This window comes from Babylonia areolata, chromosome 14 (genome assembly GCF_041734735.1).
Source record: "Babylonia areolata isolate BAREFJ2019XMU chromosome 14, ASM4173473v1, whole genome shotgun sequence".
Classification (NCBI taxonomy): Eukaryota; Metazoa; Mollusca; class Gastropoda; order Neogastropoda; family Buccinidae; genus Babylonia; species Babylonia areolata.
The window spans coordinates 15,228,176-15,243,175 of record NC_134889.1 but is presented as its reverse complement, the minus strand read 5'-3'; the positions used below and the strand labels follow the sequence as shown (position 1 = coordinate 15,243,175).

The 15,000-nt window shown below is 43.4% G+C and overlaps 1 protein-coding gene across 1 annotated transcript in view; it reads left to right on the top strand.

Moving 5' to 3' along the window:
- LOC143289859 (scavenger receptor cysteine-rich domain-containing protein DMBT1-like) overlaps positions 1 to 15,000 on the top strand; it is a 127,851-nt gene that overhangs the window by 4,114 nt on the left and 108,737 nt on the right. Inside the window, exons 2-5 of the mRNA XM_076599051.1 lie at positions 4,350 to 4,439; positions 7,645 to 7,717; positions 9,253 to 9,425; positions 13,190 to 13,346. Of these exons, the coding sequence (XP_076455166.1) occupies positions 4,350 to 4,439; positions 7,645 to 7,717; positions 9,253 to 9,425; positions 13,190 to 13,346 (493 nt within the window). The remainder of the gene's footprint in view (positions 1 to 4,349; positions 4,440 to 7,644; positions 7,718 to 9,252; positions 9,426 to 13,189; positions 13,347 to 15,000) is intronic.

Below are 15,000 nucleotides of genomic sequence, written 5' to 3'. Positions count from 1 at the left end.
CACACACACACACACACACACACACACACTCTCTCTCTCTCTCTCTCTCACGCACACGCACACTTACACACACATTAGCATACATTGTGTATGTTAACATATACTATCCTAATGTGAATATAAAACAGTAAGTCTAATAAAAATAGACATTGCAATAACTGGGGGTGGGGGGTGGGGATGCTCATTGCCAAAGGAAGCATAATTCAACAATATGAAATAGTATGAAAATAAAATTGTCACAGGTGAACAAGAGAGAGAGAACTCAGAACTCTGAACTCAAAACGTTTTTATTCAAGGATTAAGATTTTAGGCATTGCCTATTCTTCCAATCTGTCCTTGTGAGAGAGAGACAGAGAGAGAGAGAGAGAGAGAGAGAGACAGAGACAGAGACAGAGACAGAGACAGACAGAGACAGAGACAGACAGACAGATAAACAGACAGACAGCCAGTTAGACAGAGGGAGAGGGAGACTCACAGAGAAAGAGAGAGAGAGAGAGAGAGAGAGAGAGAGAATAAAACAATATCAACTAATGAATAGATAACCTCATAATTATTACATGGAGCATGTGATAGATAACAGCAGGTCAATAAGAAAAACAAAGTAACATGCATTGTAATCATCTAATCAACACACACACACACACACACACACACACACACACACACACATATATATATATATATATATATATATATATATATATATAAGGACTATGCGCATATAGGTACATATACATCAATACATCGAATTGACAATTGACAATGGAGCAATGGGTAACTACTGCATGAATGTACACTACACTTAAAGGAAAGAACTGAAAGAACCGAAGAAGCAAACAGAAGTAACATGCATTGCAAACGAATGAAGTATTATAAAATAACACTTCAATTCACACCCATAAGAAACAGGGGTACAATATAATATGATGAGGTGGGGGAGTGGGAGGTCCTGGGCAACCGTACACACCAAGAGTTAATCGGTATCAACAAAATGGACAATACATTACACTGTCATAAGGTGGGAAAGGTCATGTTTTTTTAAGGTAGTAGGGCAGTGGTGTTGTTTAATTGTTTCTGGGAGTCAGCTCCATAGAGTGGCGCCTGAGTAAACCAAACTGGATTTGAAGAAATCAGTTCTTGGGATTGGGGTATGGACTTTTGGGGGGGATTCCTTGATGAATTTACAGAGAATTTGTTTATCAGTATTGGTGGTGCATTTCCTGTCATAATCTTGTGCATTGTTATTCCTTTGTTGTACTCTAATCTACGGATAAGAGGGAGAATCTTCGCTTGTTTATAGTCTGAGTCCAATAGGGAAGTCTTTTTTAGGAGTACCAGCTTCAGCCCCCGTTTATGAAGATTTAGTAATGGCTTCATGGTGTTCGCACTGGCCGAGTCCCTTTGTGTTGATGCGTTATCTATTGTAGATTGGATATGTGCTTGAAAAAACAGTTTCCGTGAGTAGAGGTCAAGGAAGTGCTTTATTTTGGACAGCTAATAGTTCTTCTGGGCTGTCTTTTTGCAAAGGGAAGTTGTGTGAGGTGACATTGTTGTCTTATATGGGAAAGGGAAAGAGAGATATAGTCGTTGAACTTAGACGAGGAAAGTAGTTTCGTTTTCTTGTTCAGAGAAAACCGCCCACTTTGGCTTTGTGTGAGTTGTTACACCCTGTACCACGATTTCTCGCAATCTTTGAGAGAAATCGTGAGATTGCGAGAAGTCGTGGTCGTTTCCCTCCCACGTTTTCTCCCAGTTGCGTGCGAGAATTCGTGGGAAGTCCTCCTTATTTTTTTATTTTATTAAAAACAATTCCTTTATCGTCGGAGTTGGTTTCTTGTCTTTTCCCAATGCAAATCTAAGAGAGAGAGAGAGAGAGAGAGAGAGAGAGAGAGAGAGAGAGAGAAACGAGAAATGGGGGAAACGATAACGACGATCATGATAATGACAGAGAAGACATCAACACTAGACGGTGAAGGTGATGGCACAGTACCTATTTGGGTACATGGAAACACAAGGGAAAAACAGGCCCACATCCTCGAAACGTGCAATCGCATAGAAACCCCCCAGGAGAATACGAATAATAATAGTTTTCTTTTTTGTTTTGTTTTTGTTTTTCAGCAAAATACATTTGCGCCCTGTGAACGAGTGTGTTACAGACATCTTCAATCCTGTCATTAGTATTTTCTTCCGTTCATGAAAACACCAAGTCAGCGCAATTTCTCTGACTTTAAACGCTTTATGTAAATAACTAATAAAGACACAGATTACGGACAGTATCAGCATTTTGCAGAGGACACCAATAACCTAAATTTAAAGACATATTTTTTTATTTTTCAGTATACTTTGAGGCATTATAATAAATGTGTTTCTAACAAATTCTGGAAACGTACAACAGAAAAAGAGATGCATATCATCTTCTTCAGTTTCCTTACATTGTGGGCATAACAAATAATAATAATAATAATTTGTGTGATACTTGTACACACCAGGAGAGAGAGAGAGAGAGAGAGAGAGAGAGAGAGAGAGACAGACAGACAGACAGACAGACAGACAGACCAACCGACCGATTGACCGATATAGAGGCAGACAGCCAACCAACCTGATATACATACATACATACATACAGGACAGACTCATGACCTAGTCAGCGAAAAAAAAAAAAAAAATCTCAGATCACGAGACGCTTGTTACATGGGATACAACTGAAGGTTTGTTTTATGAAAAAAAAAAAAAAAAAAAAAAGAAGAAAAAAAGCTTGCAAAAAGACAATAGCCAACTCTGTGTCTCCGAAAGAGACAACGTATCCTATCGATATATTTCAGCGATAGGGTCAAACTGCTCTATGGTTGAGAAAAAGATCGTGTCGACAGTGCGAGTGGCGGTAGGCGGTGACAACTCCGAGTAGCACGGGAGAGATAGGTGGTTTAGTTATCTACTGCGAGTTTATCTTGTTGGTGGCTTCTGTTCAAGCACTTTGTTAGTTGTTTTTGTTGATAACGCCCGTGGCGCTCTTTGTGTGTGTGTGTGTGTGTGTGTGTGTGTGTGTGTGTGTGTGTGTGTGTGTGTGCGTGTCTTTGTGCCTGCCTGCCTGCCTGTTTGTTTGTCTGTCTGATTAGTCTGTCTGTCTGTCTTCCTTGTCTAGTTTGCCGCCTGTCTGTCCGTCTGTCTGTTTGTCAGGTTTGTCTGTCAGTTTATCTGCCTGTCTTCCTTGTCTAGTTTGTCTGCCTGTCTGTCTGTTTTGTCTTGTTTGTCTGTCCGACTGTTTATCTGCTTGTCTGTCTGCCTGTCTGTCTGTACGTTTGTTTTGTTTGTCTGTCTGACTGTTTATCTACCTGTCTCTCTGTCTGTCTGTTTGGTTTGTCTGTCTGACTGTTCATCTGCCTGCCTGCCTGTCTGTCTGCCTGTCTGCCTGTCTGTCTGTCTGCCTGTCTGCCTGTCTGTTTGTCTGGTTTGTCTGTCTGACTGTCTGTCTGTCTGTCTGCCTGTCTGTCTGTCTGTCTGTCTGTCTCGTTTTCTCACGTTCTCTATCCCTCTCTCTCTTTTACTCATATCGTGATATTCTCTCTCTCACTCCTCCCTCTCTCTCCCTCTCTCTTCCCTCCACCTCTGTTCTCATATTGTGATTCTCTCTGTCTCTCTATGTCTCTGTCTGTCTGTCTCCCCTCTCCATGTCTATTATCATATTGTGATTCTGTCTCATTCTCTATCTCTCTTTCTTTCTCTCTTTCTCTGTCTGTCTGTCCTCTCTCAATCTCTTTTCACACATTCTCTCTCTCTCTCTCCCCTCTCCCTGTCTATTATATTGTGATTCTGTTTCATTATCTATCTCTCTTTCTGTCTCTCTTTCTCTCTCTCTGTCTCTGCCTGACTGACTGTCTGTCTGCCTCTCCTCTCTCAGTCTATATTAACATATTCTCTCTCTCTCTCTCTGCCTCCCTCTCTCTCTTTCTTTGTCTCTGCACCATTTCAGAAAGAGAGAAAAAGTGTTTGATACGGTTATCTCACTGACCTGGGACACGACGTTTCTATATTTTTGTTTCGTCTGTTTCAACTTCAACCAAGCCTTAATCAAGGACACGCTGACCTGTCATTTTGATTTTGGATGGATGTCATCCTAGAAGAGGAAGGCGGCAGAATGGCTAAGACGCTCATCTGCCAATAATGAGAGTACGAAAGGGTCTGAGTTCGAATCCCGCTCTAGCCCTTTCTCCCAAGTTTGTCTGGAAAATCAAACTGAGCGTCCCTAATGCTTCTTGACCCTGGTACACTTGGTAATAAAGACATTCCATTCTATTCTACTATATGCTGTTACGAATCAAGATATTCACAATTCTTTCTTTCCCTGACAGCTGCAGGCCAGAGGCCAGGCACACTACGTCTGGTAGGAGGAGGACGTAACAGCGAGGGCCGTGTGGAGGTCTTCCACAACAACACTTGGGGTCAGTCAGCCTGACTGTGTGTGTGTCTGTGGGAACTTCATTAAAACATAGTAATAGGTGGTGACTGTGTGGAGTGACGGCCTAGAGGTAACGCGTCTGCCTTGGAAGCGAGAGAATCTGAGTGCGCTGGTTCGAATCACGGTTCAACCGCCGATATTTTCTCCCCCTCCACTAGACCTTGAGTGGTGGTCTGGACGCTAGTCATTCGGATGAGACGATAAACCGAGGTCCCGTGTGCAGCATGCATTTAGCGCACGTAAAAGAACCCACGGCAACAAAAGGGTTGTTCCTGGCAAAATTATGTAGAAAAATCCACTTCGATAGGAAAAACAAATAAAACTACATGCATGAAAAAAATACAAAAAAATGGGTGGCGCTGTAGTGTAGCGACGCGCTCTCCCTGGGGAGAGCAGCCCGAATTTCACACAGAGAAATCTGATGTGATAAAAAAAAAAAAAAAAAAAAATCAAAGGTACCTTTAGGATGAAGATAAAATGACGTTTCCGAGTCTTATCAAAGGTACCTTTAAGTTGAAGATAAAATGAGGTTTTCGAGTCTTATCAAAGGTACCTTTAAGTTGAAGATAAAATGACGTTTTCGAGTCTTATCAAAGGTACCTTTAAGATGAAGATAAAATGACGTTTTCGAGTCTTATCAAAGGTACCTTTAAGTTGAAGATAAAATGACGTTTTCGAGTCTTATCAAAGGTACCTTTAAGATGAAGATAAAATGACGTTTTCGAGTCTTAGACGCTTTGTCAAGTATAGAGGTGGTTTTGGCAGACCACAATAGTCTGTATCAGTATCAGTAGCTCAAGGAGGCGTCACTGCGTTCGGACAAATCCATATATGCTGCACCACATCTGCAAAGCAGATGTCTGACCAGCAGCGAAACCCAACGCGCTTTGTCAGGCCTTGAGAAAAGAAAAAAAAAGAAAAAAAATCATGAGTGCGTGCAGGTGTATGATGTAAGCGTCAGAAAAAGATTGCATGTGTGTGAATGCATGGTGTCTGTAGTATAGGAGGTGAGTTGAACTCAATGGCTGGAAATCGTAGTTCAGCTCACTGACCTGATGTTGGAGGAGTGGGGGGGGGAGGTGCTGGGGGTTGGGGGACGGGGGATGTGGGTGATGATGTGGGCGTGAGGGGGGGGAAGGTTTGGTTGCAGGGAAAGTGGGGGCGGGGGGTGGTGGGGGGGGGGGGGGGGGGGAGAGAGAGTGTGTGTGTGTGTCAAGGGAAAGGGGTAGGAAATTGAGCGAAGGAAGAGAAAGGGAGTTAAACTGGTGTCACTCTCTGACATTAATTCCCTGAGGATGTGCAGTGCCCGTGCGAGAGATGACTTGTGAGTCTGTGAGTCTGTGTGGTTGTGTGTTTGTTTGGTTGTGTGTTTGTGTGTCTGTGAGTCTGTGTGGTTGTGTGTCTGTAAGTCTGTGTGGTTGCGTGATTGTGTGTCTGTGTGACTGTGTGGTTGTGTGGTTTGTGTTTTTGATTGGCTGTTTGGTTGTGTGCAGTTGTGTGTTTGTGTGGTTGTGTGTCTGTGTGGTTGTGTGTCTGTGTGTCTCTGTGGTTGTGTGTCTGTGAATCTGTGTGGTTGTGTTTTTGTGTTGTGTTTGGTTTTGTGTAGTTGTGTGTCAATGTGGTTGTGTGTCTGTGTATCTGTGAGTCTCTGTGGTTGTGTGTCTGTGAGTCTGTGTGGTTGTGTGGTTGTGTTTTTGTGTGGTGTTTGGTTGTGTGCAGTTGTGTGTCTATGTGGTTGTGTGTCTGTGTGTCTGTTTGTCTGGGCTGATGTGTGGTTGTGTGTCTGTGTCTCTGTGTGCTTGTATGGCTGTGTGTCTGTGTGATTGTGTATCTGTGTGGTTGTGTGTGTTTGTCTGGTTGTTTTGTTGTGTGGTTGTGTATCTGTGTGGCTTTGTGTGTGATTGTGTGGTTGTGTGTCTGTGTGGTTGTTTGGTTGTGTGGTTGTGTATCTGTGTGGTTTTGTGTCTCTGTGGTTGTTTGGTTGTCTGGTTGTGTATCTGTGTGGTGGTTTGGTTGCATGGTCGTGCAATAACGCTAACATGCAACGTAATGCACGTAGAAATGTATGGGTACAGTAGGGAAGTGATATATATATATATATATATATATATATATATATGTGTGTGTGTGTGTGTGTGTGTGTGTGTGTGTGTGTGTGTGTGTGTGTTGCATGACAATGTTTGTTGTTATATATTCGAATTGTTTCAACAAAGTTGTCTTATTGTGTGCAGTAGGAAAGTGATAGTAGAAACAACAACATTTTTTGCATGACACTTTTTGTTGTTATAAGTCTAGATCGTTTCAATAAAGTTGTCTTATTGTGCTTAGTAGGGAAGTGACATTAAAAACAACATTTTATGCATGAAAATATTTGTTGTTATAATTTTAGATTGTTTCAATAAAGTTGTCTTATTGTGTGCAGTAGGAAGGTGACGTTAAAAACAACATCTTTTGCATGACAATGTTTGTTGTTATACGAGTAAATTTGGATTGTTTCAATAAAGTTGTCTTATAGGAAAGTGACATTAAAAACAACATTTTATGCATGACAATGTTTGTTGTTATAATTTTAGATTGTTTCAATAAAGTTGTCTTATTGTGTGCAGTAGGAAAGTGACGTTAAAAACAACATTTTGTGCATGACAGTGTTTGTGGTTATAATTTTAGATTGTTTCAATAAAGTTGTCTTATTGTGTGCAGTAGGAAAGTGACGTTAAAAACAACATTTTGTGCATGACAATGTTTGTTGTTGTAATTTTAGATTGTTTCAATAAAGTTGTCTTATTGTGTGCAGTAGCGAAATGACATTAAAAAGTGACGTTAAAAACAACATTTTTTTGCATGACATTGTTTGTTGTTCTGAATTTAAATTGCTTCAACACAGTTGTCTTGTTGTGTACAGTAGGGAATTCATATAATTTATTTTTCTTTTTCTTTTTTTTGTGCATGACAATGTTTCTTGTTATAAAGCGACGTTGTTTCAACAAAGTTGTCTTGTTGTGTACAGTAGGGAAGTGATATATTATTTAAAAAAAAAAAAAAAAAAAAATTGCATGACAGTGTTTGTTGTTTACAGATTGAGACTGTTTGTTGTCAACAAAGTCTTGTTGCCTTATTCTTTGTCATCCAACAAAACATGTGAGAACTTGAAAGCTTTGGAGGGGTTGAACAAAGTGTATTGTTGACAGGAACCATCTGTGACGACTCCTGGGACGTTCATGCAGCTCAGGTGGCTTGTCGTCAGCTGGGCTACACGCGTGGGTAAGTTGTTGTTGATGTTGTTATTGTTGTTCTTGTTGATGTCATTCCTGTTGTCGCTGTTTTTTTGTTTTCTTGTTTGTTGTTGTTGTTTTTATTGTTGTTATTGCTGTTGATGATGTTGTGTATGTTCTTGATGTTGTTGTTGGTGTTGTTGTCGTTGATGTTGTTGTTGCTGTTTTGTTGTTGTTGTTGTTTAGTGTTGTTGTTGTTGTTGTTGGTGATGTCGTGTTTGTTCTTGATGTTGTTAATGTTGTTGTTGTTGTTGATGTTGTTTTTGTCGTTGTCATTGTTGATGTTGTTTTGTGTGTTTGTGTGTTGATGTTATTATTGTTGTTTTTGTTTTGGCTGCTGATGTTATTGTTGATGTTGTTGTTATTGCTGTTTTTGATGTTACTGTTGTTGATGTTGATGTTTTTGTTGATTATGTTGTTTTTGTTGATGTTGATGTCGATGTTTTTGTTGTTGATGGTATTGTTGTTGTTGTTGTTGATGATGTTATTGTTGTTGATGATGTTGTTGTTATTGTTGTTGATTGTTGTAGTCATTCTCGTTGATGTTGTTGTTGTTGTCATTGTTGTTGATAATGTTGTTGGTGTTGTTGTAGTCATTTTTGTTGATGTTGATGTAATTGTTGTTGTTGGGTGTTTTTTCATGATGTCGATATTGTTGTTGTTGTCGTCATTGTTGTTGGTGTCATCTGTGTTGATGTTATCATTAATATTATTGTCGTTGTTATTGTTGTTGATGATGATGTTGACATTAGTTGCTGTTGTTGCTGTTGCTGCAGCTGCTGCTACTCCTTGTAAATTTTAAATATTTTTCGCTACTACTGTTGCTGCTGCTATAACGCCTGTTACTGCCGTTGCTACAGCAGCGACAATAACAATGACAACTATCACTACTAAGTGTGTGTGTGGGGGGGAGGGGCAGGGGGAGGGGGTGCTCGCGCGCGCGCACGTGTGTGTGAGTGTGTGTGTTTGTGCGTGTGCGTGCGTGCGCACGCGCGTATGTGTGGGCTTGTGCATGAATATGCGTTGTGTTATGTTTACGCGCGTTTGAATGGCTACAAATAACAACAACTACAGCAGGAGCATATTCACCACCACCACCATCATTATCATCATCACCCCAACCCCCACACCACCCCCACCACCACCACAACAAGCAGCAGCAACAACAACAAAACAAGCAGAAAAGAACAAAAAACAAAACAAAACAAACAAACAAAACTACAAAAACACCCACCCCCTGTCCCCCCTACACACAAGTGAAGCTTTGTTATTTAATAAATATGTAAATCTGATATCTCTGTCTTTCCCTCTCTCTCTTTCTTTCTCTTACTCACACACACACACACACACACACACACACAGACACACAGACACAGACACACAGACACACACACACACACACACACACACACACACACACACACACACACACACACACACACACACACACACACACACACACACACTGGGGACAACAACAAAAGCAACCCCAGAAGGTGAGGATTCTGTCCTCTCTGGTTCCAGACACACTTTTATCCCAAAGCCCCAGTCCTACTACGGAAGTGGACGCGGGAAGATCTGGCTGGACGAGGTCCGTTGCCAAGGGAACGAGATGAGCCTTGGGCAGTGCCGACACAACCCCTGGGGCATCAATGACTGCAGTCACTACGAGGATGCTGGCGTGGATTGTGATCCTGGTGAGTTAGTGACTGTGATCCTGGTTAGTTGGTGATGGTGATCCTGGTGAGTTGGTGATTGTGATCCTGGGTAGTTTGGTGATTGTGATCCTGGTGAGTTGGTGATTGTGATTGTGGTGAGTTTGGTGATTGTGATCGTGGTTAGTTTGGCGATTGTGATCCTGGTGAGTTGGTGATTGTGATCGTGGTGAGTTTGGTGATTGTGATCGTGGTGAGTGTGGCGAATGTGATCGTGGTGAGTTTGGTACTTGTGATCGTGGTGAGTTGGTGATTGTGATCGTGGTGAGTTAACGATTGTGATCGTGGTGAATTGGCGATTGTTGTGATCGTGATGAGTTGGTGATTGTGATCGTGGTGAGTTGGCGATTGTGATCGTGGTGAATTGGCGATTGTTGTGATCGTGATGAGTTGGTGATTGTGATCGTGGTGAGTTGGTGATTGTGATCGTGGTGAGTTAGTGATTGTGATCCTGGTGAGTTGGCGATTGTGATCGTGGTGAGTTTGGTAATTGTGATCGTGGTGAGTTGGCGATTGTGATCGTGGTGAGTTTGGTACTGGTGATCGTGGTGAGTTGGTGATTGTGATCGTGGTGATTTGGTGATTGTTGTGATCGTGGTGAGTTTGTGATTGTGATTGTGGTGAGTTTGTGATTGTGATCGTGGTGAGTTTGTGATTGTGATCGTGGTGAGTTAGTGATTGTGATCGTGGTGAGTTGGCGATTGTGATCGTGGTGAGTTTGGTAATTGTGATCGTGGTGAGTTGGCGATTGTGATCGTGGTGAGTTTGGTACTTGTGATCGTGGTGAGTTGGCGATTGTGATCGTGGTGAGTTGGCGATTGTGATTGTGGTGAGTTTGGTAATTGTGATCGTGGTGAGTTAGTGATTGTGATCGTAATGAGTTGGCGATTGTGAACGTGGTGAGTTGGTGATTGTGATCCTGGTGAGTTGGCGATTGTGTACGTGGTGAGTTGGTGATTGTGATCGTAATGAGTTGGCGATTGTGAACGTGGTGAGTTGGCGATTGTGATCGTGGTGAGTTGGTGATTTTGATCCTGGTGAATTGGCGATTGTGATCCCGGTGAGTTGGCGATTGTGATCCTGGTGAGTTGGTGATTGTGATCATGTTGAGATTGGTGATTGTGATCCTGGTGATTTTAGTGATTGTGATCGTGGTGAGTGTGGCGAATGTGATCGTGGTGAGGTTGGTACTTGTGATCGTGGTGAGTTGGTGATTGTTGTGCTCGTGGTGAGTTAGTGATTGTGCTCGTGGTGAATTGGTGATTGTGATCGTGGTGAGTTAACGATTGTGATTGTGGTGAGTTGGCGATTGTGATCGTGGTGAGTTGGCGATTGTTGTGATCCTGGTGAGTTGGCGATTGTGATCGGATCGTGGTGAGTTGGCGATTGTGGTCGTGGTGAGTTGGCGATTGTGATCGTGGTGAGTTGGCGATTGTGATCCTGGTGAGTTTGGTAATTGTGATCGTGGTGAGTTAGTCATTATGACGGTAATGAGTTGGCGATTGTGATCGTGGTGAGTTAGTCATTATGATCGTAATGAGTTGGCGATTGTGATCGTGGTGAGTTAGTGATTGTGATCGTAATGAGTTGGCGATTGTGAACGTGGTGAGTTGGTGATTGTGATCCTGGTGAGTTGGTGATTGTGATCGTGGTGAGTTTGGTAATTGTGATTGTGTTGAGTTGGCGATTGTGATCCCGGTGAGTTTGGCGATTGTGATCGTGGTGAGTTAGTGATTGTGATCGTAATGAGTTGGCGATTGTGAACGTGGTGAGTTGGTGATTGTGATCCTGGTGAGTTGGCGATTGTTGTGATCGTGGTGAGTTTGGTGATTGTGATTGTGGTGAGATGGCGATTGTGATCCCGGTGAGTTTGGTAATTGTGATCCTGGTGAGTTAGCGTCTGTCTGTAAAAGTAGTAATGACAATGATAATGATGATGGTTATGATAGTGGTGGTGGTGGTGATGATGAAGATGATGATAATGCCGATCAAGATGATGATGGTGGTGGTGTTGATGATGCTGATGACGATGATGATGACAGCAACAATACCATTAACACTACTACTGCTTCTTCTACTACTACTACGACTACTGATGACAACGATGGTGATGATCATGATGATGAGGTGATAATGTCAAGATTATGGTGGTGATGATGATGATGACGACGACAACGATGATAATGATGACGACGACGACGACAACAACAACAGCAACAACATTAACACTACCACTACCACTACTTACGTTGCTGCTGCTGCTGCTGCTGCTGTGATGATGATGACGATGACGACGACGACGACGACAACGACGACGACGACGATGATGATGATATGATGATGATGATGATGATGATGATGATGATTTACTACCATCGTTAATAACAATGCTATCAACATTGAGCTCGAGAAAAACAACAACCGCGACAAACACAAAAGCAGCAGCAGCAGCAACATGAACACCGACAGCAACAGCAAACACCAGCACCACCACCACCACAGCTACCAGCAGCAGCAGCAACAACAACAACAACTATGACGACGACCACCACCACCACAACCTCCATCACCACTGACATCACCACCACCACCACTACCACCACCCAAAACAAGAAGAATAAGAAGAGCAACAACAACAACAGCAATATCATCATCATCATCATCATCATCATCATCACCATCGTCATCACTGTCACCATCACCATCGCCATCGCCATCACCATCTCCATCATCATCACCATCACTATCGACATGACCATCACCATCATCATCGCCACCATCATCATCATGTCCACATACATGACGCAGGCGCATACAGGGCCGACACAGTCCGCCTTAATTGGAACAACAATATCATCATCATCATCATCATCACTACCACCACCACCACCACTGCCACCACCCGTCACCATCACCATCACCATCACCACCATCACCATCCAACACCACCACCATCCAACACCACCACCACCACCACCATCATCATTATCATCATCATCATCATCACCATTACCACCATCCATCACCGCCACCATCACGACCACCACCATCACCACCACCACCATCACCATCACCACCACCACCGCCACCATCACCACCATCAATATCCACCACCACCACCACCATCACCACCATCATCATCACCACTACCATCACCATCATCACCGCCATCACCAGCACCAGCACCATCACCATCACCACCATCACCATCATCACCACCACCATCCAACACCACCACCACCACCACCATCACCATCACCACCATCACCATCACCACCACCACCGCCACCATCACCACCATCACCATCCACCACCACCACCACCATCACCACCATCATCATCACCGCCGCCACCGCCACCACCACCATCATCATCACCACTACCACTACCAACACCATCATCACCACCATCACCACCACCAACACCATCACCATCACCACCATCATCATCACCGCCATCCTCACCATTATCACCATGATCATCACCACCACCACTACCACCACCATCATCACCACCACCACCGCCATCATCACCACCATCACCATCATCACCACCATCACTACCATTATCAACATCATCACCACCACCACCATAACAATCCTCACCATCATCACTTCCATCTTCACCATCATCACCACCATCACCATCATCACTACCATTATCACCATCACCACCACCATAACAATCCTCACCATCATCACCGCCATCCTCACCATCATCACGATGTCCAACATCCATGACTCCAGGGTCAGCCACGGCCGACACAGTGCGCCTGGTGGGAGGCTCCACCCAGAATGAAGGAAGGGTGGAAATCCTGCACAACAACACCTGGGGCACCGTCTGCGACGACGGGTGGAATGTGCAAGCCGCTGCGGTGGTCTGCCGGCAGCTCAACTTCACCAGGTGGGTGTTACAATTGTAGGTAGTGAGAGGGACAAGACAAGTCTAGACAGGACAGGACAGGATAGGACAGGACAAGGCAAGGCAAGGCAAGGCAAGGCAATGTAATGCAAAGCAAAGCAAGGCAAGACGTGACGTGACAAGACACGACAAGGCAAGACAGGACAGGACAGGACAAGGCAAGGCAAGGCAAGGCAAGGCAAGGCAAGACAGGACAGGACAGGACAAGGCAAGGCAAGGCAAGGCAAGACAGGACAGGACAGGACAAGCCAAGGCAAGGCAACGCAAGGCAAGCCAAGACAGGACAGGACAGGACAAGCCAAGGCAAGGCAACGCAAGGCAAGCCAAGACAGGACAGGACAGGACAAGGCAAGGCAAGGCAAGGCAAGGCAACGCAAGGCAAGACATGACTAGACAAGACAAAGCAAGACAAGGCAGGACAGGACAAGGCAAGACAAGACAGGACAGGACAGGACAAGGCAAGACAAGACAAGACAAGACAAGACAAGATAATATCTTTACTATCGAGGGTAACAGATGAGCAAGTAACACGTAGTTTTTTTTAAAGAAATATTTTTAATAATAGTAATAGTAATAATAATAATAGTAATAATAATAATAATAATGACAGCGATGATGATAATGATGATGATGATTATGATGATGAATATGATGATGACGACAAAGACAACAACAAAAACAACAACCCCCCCCCACCCCCCTCAAATCGGGGGTACCTGCAATGTAACAGGCGTACCAGGCCTGCAAAACCCCAAATCAGGCAACTTGTGGTGCAGTAAGGATGCCAGTCATATGCCAAAAATCCACACCACCAACAATAAAAACTATAATCATGGCAGTAAAAAGTGGTAACTCTCTCCATTCACAAGGTACACTTCAAGTCAGTGCTACTCATCTCCTGGCCTCAGTATTTGTTAATTATAATTATGGTACTTCCTGCAATGTGGCGAATGTACCAGTATTGAAAAAAAACCCACTACAAGAAATGCTTGAAGGTTGCAATACCTAAAAAAAAAAATCTTAAGGTATTGTATTTTATTGTGCAAGTGGATGCTGCTCGGGCCTTACGAAAGCATGCTGTGCGCAAGGCCCGGGCAGCATCTCACTGCCACGACAGCACCCACCCACTTATGTCCTACTGTCCCACATGTGGGTGAGCCTTCAGGATCGACCCGGACTGGCCTCATCAGTCACCTCTTGACCAACAGCCACCGATCTTCCATTTGACTCTAGAAGCCATGGTCATCTTCCAATCCCAAGGACGAACGTCATTGTATTGTATTGTATTGTATTACTTTAAATCGCAACAGATATTACTTTTGATCAAAAACGCCACCACGTTCCTCAAACAACAGTGGAGGGGTATCGAAACTGAGGTCACCATGAGAGCAGGGCATGAAAGGCCACAGACTTTGAGACTGTTCTGTTTATATTGATGATGATGAAGGGGGAGGAGGAACAGATGTTACTTTTAATCAAAATAGATTTCTTAAAAAAAAAAACAAAAAGAAAAAGAAACAACAACCAAACATCAACAGCGGGCTGCTCTTCCAATGGGAAAGGGCTTCGCTATAGTGCAGCGCCACCGGTTTTTTGCTGTAGTTTTTTTTTGTTTTTTTTTGTTTACTATTTGATT